General features: G+C 39.8%; 1 protein-coding gene across 8 annotated transcripts in view; it reads left to right on the forward strand.

Moving 5' to 3' along the window:
• LOC122563251 (alpha-1,3-mannosyl-glycoprotein 4-beta-N-acetylglucosaminyltransferase C-like) overlaps positions 1–7216 on the forward strand; it is a 168500-nt gene that overhangs the window by 148697 nt on the left and 12587 nt on the right. For all 8 annotated transcript variants that reach the window (XM_043716885.1, XM_043716882.1, XM_043716881.1 and 5 more), the window contains one exon: positions 3351–3506. In XM_043716885.1, the coding sequence (XP_043572820.1) occupies positions 3405–3506 (102 nt within the window). In that variant the 5' untranslated portion in view covers positions 3351–3404. The remainder of the gene's footprint in view (positions 1–3350; positions 3507–7216) is intronic.

The raw sequence follows: 7216 nt of genomic DNA on the forward strand, positions 1-7216 counted from the left end.
GTCACCTTGTTTAAGAAGGGTAGCAGGGATAATCCAGGTAATCATAGAACTGTGAGCCTAACGTCAGTGATAGGGAAACTGCTAGAGAAGATACTGAGGGATAGGATCTATTCCCATTTGGAAGAAAATGGACTTATCCATGATAGGCAGCATTGTTTTGTGCAGAGAATGTCATGTCTTACCAACTTAATAGAATTCTTTGAGGAAGTGACAAAGTTTATTGATGAGGGAAGGGCTGTAGGTGTCATGTACATGGATTTCGATATGGTGTTAAGGTTCCCCATGGTAGGCAGATAGAGAAAGTGAAGTCTCATGGGGTCCAGGATGTACTAGCTAGATGGATAGAGAACTGGCTGGGCAGCAGGAGACAGAGAATAATAGTGGAAGGGAGTTTCTCAAAATGGAATCCATGTTGAGACCCCTGTTGTTTGTGATATACATAAAAGATCTGGAGGAAAGCATAGGTGGTCTGATTAGCAAGTTTACAGATGACACTACAATTGGTGGAGTAACACTTAGTGAAAGGGACTGTCAGAGAATACAGCAGAATATAGGTAGATTGAAGAGCTGGGCAGAGAAATGGCAGGTGGAGTTCAATTCCAGGCAAATGCGAGATGATGCATTTTGAAAGATCAAATTCAAGAGCGAACTAAACTGTAAATGGAAAAGCCCTGGAGAAAATTGATGTACAGAGAGGTCGGAGCGTTCAAGTCCATTGTACCTTGAAGGTGGCAGCTCAGGTCAATAAGTGATCAAGAAGGCATACAGCATGCTTTCCTTCATCGGACGGGCAGGTCATATTACAGTTGGGTAGGACTTTGGTTCAGCCACGTTTTAAATACTGCATTTTAAATACAGTTCTGGTCGCCACATTAAGAAAAGGATGTGGATGCTTTGGAGAGGGTGCAGAGGAGGTTCACCAGGATGTTGCCTGGTATGGAGGGCACTAGCTATGAAGAGAAGTTGAGTAGATTATGATTGTTTTGATTTAGAAAGATGGAGGTTGGGTGAGGGTGGTGGCATTACCTGATTGAGATGCAAGAAGCTTTCACCCCAGAGTGAGGGACTCAATTACTAGTGGTCACGAGTTTGTGGGAGATATGTGTGGAAAGTTCTTTACACAGAGGGTGATGGGTGCCTGGAATGCGTTGCCAGCAGAGGTGGTAGAGGCGGGCTTGGTAGCATCATTTAAAATGCATCTAGACAGATATATGAATAGACAGGGATCAAAGGGGTACAGATCCTTAGAATAGAGACAACTGGTTTAGATAGAGCATCTGGATCAGCGCAGGCTTGGAGGACTGAAGGACCTGTTCCTGTGCTGTATATGCTGGCCTGGGGACATATCCTAGCTGTCTTCAAAATGTATTGTGGGATTTTTCATATCCTCCTAAGAGTGTAAATGAGGCTGGTTTTAAATGTCTTATCCAGAAGACCAGCGCATCAGTAAGTGTTAGCCCAGATTACATGGATGATTTGAGGTTTTAAATTAGAGAGGGGTAGCACTATTACAGAGTCAAGGCAGTTATCTTAAGATCACATTGGGTAGTTCATTTATCAGTTTGCAACATCATGTTTATTGATTTTAACCTATTTTTGGTTGCATAAATGATTCAAAATATGTGACTGTGATCATAGTTTAAAAAGAGAAACCATTCAAACATGACAAAAATCTGCTTTTAGTAACAACTTGAGGAATGGGTCAATTTGAGCCAGGTGTGTGCACATCTGTAGATGAGTTTGAGTTTTATTTGCTGCTTTTTTTTTAGTGCAGCTACCTACAATTGTCAAAAGTGGAAAGCAGTTAATTCTAATCCTTGCAGTTAATGGTCTCACCCCCTTCTCCAATCTTAACAATTAATTGTACAATTTCCAGTCCCTGTGGTTGACACAAACTCTCACTGTCAGGAAACTTTTTCTGTCATGGCAAGTTTTTAAAAAAAAAGCTTTGGCTAAAATTTGCTCCAGATATTGTGTGATTCCTGATGCAATTAAACTGGAGGTGTTTGAGTTATTGTGTTGCAGACACATACTGACATATTAATTGGGACAAGAAGAATGACTAATGAGAAGCCATTGAACCAGCACAAGAATAGAGCCAAATCAAGGGCTGATTATGATGCAAAGTGTACACTGTGGGCACAATACTGCAAGCAAAGCTCTAACTTCAGGGGGTTCACACAATTCACCTGTGTAAAGAATGGAAACTATGAAATGTACCTGTCACCAGCCTCCTGAGTGTAGAAGATAGAATGAGCTCCCTTCATAGATATTCTCTTCTCCTTCGGTTGGTGACAATGCCTCTAATACTTTAGAGATAACAGCCCCTGCAGTTACACCTGCCCATACTATCAATCATCTAGCTTAAAATAGAAGAGAATAGAAAGGAAATTATGTCAAGCACAATTACATTAAATAAGGTTCCAGTGTTTTTGGTTCAAAGAATCATTAATAAGCTTATATTGTATTATATCGAATTGTCTTATCCCTTTACACAACATTTGGAATACTGTCAGATAAATTAATAGCTTGAATATTTATTTCTAATCTAGGGCCCAATATTGTAAAAACTACATCAGTAATTTTGATAAAGCAAATCAGCACAAAATGGTGTACTGATTAAGCTACAAACGAATTGTGTGGACAACAATTTTCTTGGAATTTATGTGTGAACCAGCTTGGTTTGATCCTTTTTAAAGGAAGACTCAGGAGAATGTCACTGGGACAAGAGACTAGTGTGTCTACTGAGTCAATTTATTATATCACTTAATAAATTGTTGTAAAAAAATGGCATGAAGCAATTAAGTAGTGTGCCTCTGGCTAGTTTCATTCCATTTTTGCCAGATTGTGACTTTTGCAGCCTCCATGCAGAAGGGTCTCCTGTTCCCAAACCAACACTTGTGCCACTCCAAATCAGGAGGAGATGAGGCAAGCAAAGAGCACCGATACAGTTAGCTTTGAGATTAAATGAATACTGATTTCAACTAATGCTGAGTGCTAGAAACTCTCTTTCAACTTTAGAAGCACACAATGTCACAAAGATTTTCCAGATAGTATTTATTTTCCTTTTTAAAAGGAGTACTTATTTTCTCTCTCCATTACACTGGTATAAGGACTGGAAAGAGTCCTTGGATTTGGCACTTCTCTTGCCCAATTTTTTTCAATTTTCATACGTACATGTCATCAGTAAGTATTCACTGGCTGTTTGAATATGGTACCCATCGCGGTGAAGCCTGATGGTCTGCCGTTATGTACTAGACTTTGTAAAATACTGTAACTTCTTTCAAAATGATGCAGCCACCTGAAGACTCAAACTCCAATTTGACAAATGGTCTGTGTTTTGTTTTCAGAGTGAGACTGAAAACCGCCCTTACTCATGATCAACTTGGAAAAATTCTGCTGCAATGAGATGCTACTGGAAACGATCGGTGATGGTGGTTGGTTTCTTCCTATTTGTTTGTCTTTTCATGTTCCTCTTTATGAACAATGAAGAAGGGAGCATATTGGTGAGTATTCTCAGTGGCACAGGTAGACAGGAGTCCACTTTGCATCAGCTTTTCAACAGTCTTGATGTTTGTGCACCAAGTGTGACTGAGAAAGCACTTTCCCAACAATTGACAATGGGGGTTTTTCATGTGTGTTCAATTCAACGATTTATACCACCTTGTACAACAGCTCCATATCTGCCAAGTTTTCCACATTCTTCCATTGACACCAAACTTAAGCTTTCCTGTTGTGATCTGAGATCTTTAATTCTAATGGTAATGCGAAGAGTCATTTTCTGTAAGGGGCGAGGGAACTTGACACTATTCACGATGTGGAAAGTTGTTCAGGTTAAATTTGCCATTCATCAAAGGTGTCATTAAAATAACTTTTCTCCCCAGCTCAGTAGATGAAATAGGGCCACCCTCATGTATCTTTAAGTGAAAGCCACTTATTTCAAGCAGCTCCTGAAAGTACAGATGCAGCAAAATTGCAACTTTTATGTAGCTGTGTATTTTCTCAGTAGTTTGTAAACTGTCTCCATTAATAGGGAAATAATTACTTCATCCCTTTCTATCTCTGTAGTTTCTAGCCATTTATCTCTTCCTAGCCTCTTTAATATCACTGATTTTAAACATCCAAACCTACAACCTCTACCACCCCAGACTAGGTCAACGGATATATGGGAACATCATCAGATGCAAGTTCTGCTGAGAGTCACGCACCATCCTGACTTGGAACTATACACTTGTGCTTTATTGTCACTGAGTCAAAGTCCTGGAGCTCCCTCCCTAACAGCAATGTGGTGTACCTAACCCCCATGGTCTGCAGTAGTTTTACAAAAAGAGCTTACCTCCTCCTTTTCGAGGACACTTCAGGATAAGCAACAAATACTGGCCTGGCCAACCACACTAACATCCCGTTGAATCATCTTTTTTAAAACATTGCTCCACTGTTGATGGCTATTCGTTTCATTGTGGAGGTCCCAGGATCTGGGACACCTTCCACCTCTACTAAATGATGTTCCTTTAAAACATTTGAAACCCACCAAATTGACCAAGATTTTGCTAAGCTAACCTGATCTCCTAAGTGGCTCAGTGTATACTTTGTTTTATAATGTCTGTGATCTGCTTTGAAAAGTTTAGTTTATATGGTGGGTCCTATTTAAATACACATTTGTTGCTACTGATCCAGTACGTAGCGGACTGATGTCTTTAGTTATGTATGTTCCCATGCTTAAATAGAGCTTTTACTAGGGAAACTCCTATAAATCCATGAGAATTTAGGAATACAGAGAAAAATCTATTTGATAAATAATGAAGACAAATTAACAATACAGGCAATTGTTACCAAGCTTTACTTCCCCCTGAATTCACATTCATATAATCTTTCACCATAACGTTGGGAAATGCCTATGGCATATAATAGGGTCTCAAGACTCAAAACAGGTGGAAAGCAAAACTTCTATATTGTATTGAGAGATGTAAATGAATCTGCCTTTTAATTAGTAGACTTGCCTAACCTGTTTTATTATATGTTTATTGCTGTGATGCATTAGATTGTACTTAAATGCCAAAGATGACACACATTATCTGCATTCATTAGGATTTGTTTTGGGAAGTAGGTACCAGATTAAAGTGTTGCAATAAACTGGCTGAGGCATAGAGACAATGGCTGTGCGTGCAAAGAAAATGGGCAAGATTGGCACAATTTACCTGGATTCCAAGCAGCCACTCCTTTAATTCCAATGATGTTAGTGCCTTTCACAATCTCAGGCACTTTGTACTTTGTGATGAAGGTGTATTTTTGATATATCAGTCTCACTGATCAAAATCTTGAAACTTTCTCTCAAATGGAATGGTGGGTCTTCCTTCACCAAATAGACTGCAGAGGTTCAAAAACGCAGTTCACCAGCACCAGCCCAACTGGATATGGACAATAATATTGACCCAGACATTGATGTCCACATCCCAGCAATGAATGAAATAGTTATATATTATACATTGTGTGTGTGTGTGTCTGTCTGCCTGTCTGTAAAACAGCAAACTGTGGATCCTTGTGTTTGTGGAAAGGTGTTAGGACTGTGGTATTTATGACAGAGTTTAAGCCTTTTTTTCAGGTCAGAGAATCTAGGTTTGCGTGAGTCTTTTTGAAAATTCAGTACAAAATACACCAATGTTGAGTTTAGAAGCAAGATCAGCTTTTCTCCGTGAAGGGTTCAGGGAATAAGTTACCTCAACAGAAGGGTTTTAATTTGTGAAACTTCCAAGCAAGGAGAACCTAGTTGCAAAATATAAAGTTTATCAGAACTGAGAAAGTTTAGGGTCTCTGATTTGTAGACGTTTGGAATGGTCTCATCAAGTTGTCTTCACAGTCCACAGGAAAGAATCTGGAAAAAGTCAAGTAAAACCCTAAAGGGTTGAAATGTGAGGTAATTTTTTTCTGGACTTGAATGTCTATGATGGATAATTTCGGAAAATAGATTGATACTTTATTTTGCTATGTATTTTGATATCATTCTAACTTTTGTTTTATTAAACTTTTTTGTTTAATAAACTTCTGTTGTGGTGTTAGAGAAAATCTGTAGCCTCATCTGAATATATCTTGGTGACTAACAATCATGTTGATGAACTAACCAAATAAACCATCATCTATCAAGCCAGACTTAATTCTGGGATCTTGTGCAGTAGTTCCATCCATTTTGGATTCTGTCACAATGCATAGAATGGGTTTGAAGTGTTGTCACTGTTTTAAAAAAAAAAATGGAAGGTAGAACCAAAAGCAAATTTCAAAATGATGTAGAAATGTATTCCTTGTCATATTGTGACTGAGGCACAGTGAAAATTTATGTTCAGCAATTACTGTCAATCTCTATTTCCTTGTTCCCTCTGGTGGATGGTATTCTCCCTGCAATGATAATATAAATTGTCAAAGTCAAATCAGATGAAGGAACAAGGCTGCGTGTCTTACTTTTTTTACAATGATTTTCAAGTTATCTTTTTTTTAAATTCATCTCGAGGAATTTGAGCATCTGATAAGACCAGAATTTTTTGCCAACCCTTAATTGTCCTTGAGAAGGTGGTGGTGAGTAACCTTGTTTTAGATTAGATTACTTACAGTGTGGAAACAGGAACTTCGGCCCAACAAGTCCACACCGACCCTCCGAAGAGCAAACCCACCCAGACCCATTCCCCTACATTTACCCCTTCACCTAATACTATGGGCAATTTAGCATGGCCAATTCACCTAACCTGCACATCTTTGGACTGTGGGAGGAAACCGGAGCACCCAGAGGAAACCCACAGGGAGAATGTGCAAACTCCGCACAGACAGTCGCCTGAGGCGGGGATTGAACCCGGGTCTCTGGTGCTGTGAGGCAGCAGTGCTAACCACTGTGCCATCGTGCTGCCCCAACCATTAAGAAACACTGAGCAATTCAGCTATAAACGTGTATTTTAGATTAGATTCCCTACAGTATGGAAACAGGCCCTTCGGCCCAACAACTCCACACCGGCACTCCGAAGAGTGACCCATCCAGACCCATTTTCCTCTGACTAATGCACCCAACACTATGTAAAGATTAGAGGCAGCATCCGAGGAGCAGTAAAATCGACATTTCGGGCAAAAGCCCTTCATCAGGAATACAGGCAGAGAGCCTGAAGGGTGGAGCGATAAGTGAGAGGAGGGTGGGGGTGGGGAGAAAGTAGCATAGAGTACAATAGGTGAGTGGGGG

Source organism: Chiloscyllium plagiosum, chromosome 26 (genome assembly GCF_004010195.1).
Source record: "Chiloscyllium plagiosum isolate BGI_BamShark_2017 chromosome 26, ASM401019v2, whole genome shotgun sequence".
Lineage (NCBI taxonomy): Eukaryota > Metazoa > Chordata > Chondrichthyes > Orectolobiformes > Hemiscylliidae > Chiloscyllium > Chiloscyllium plagiosum.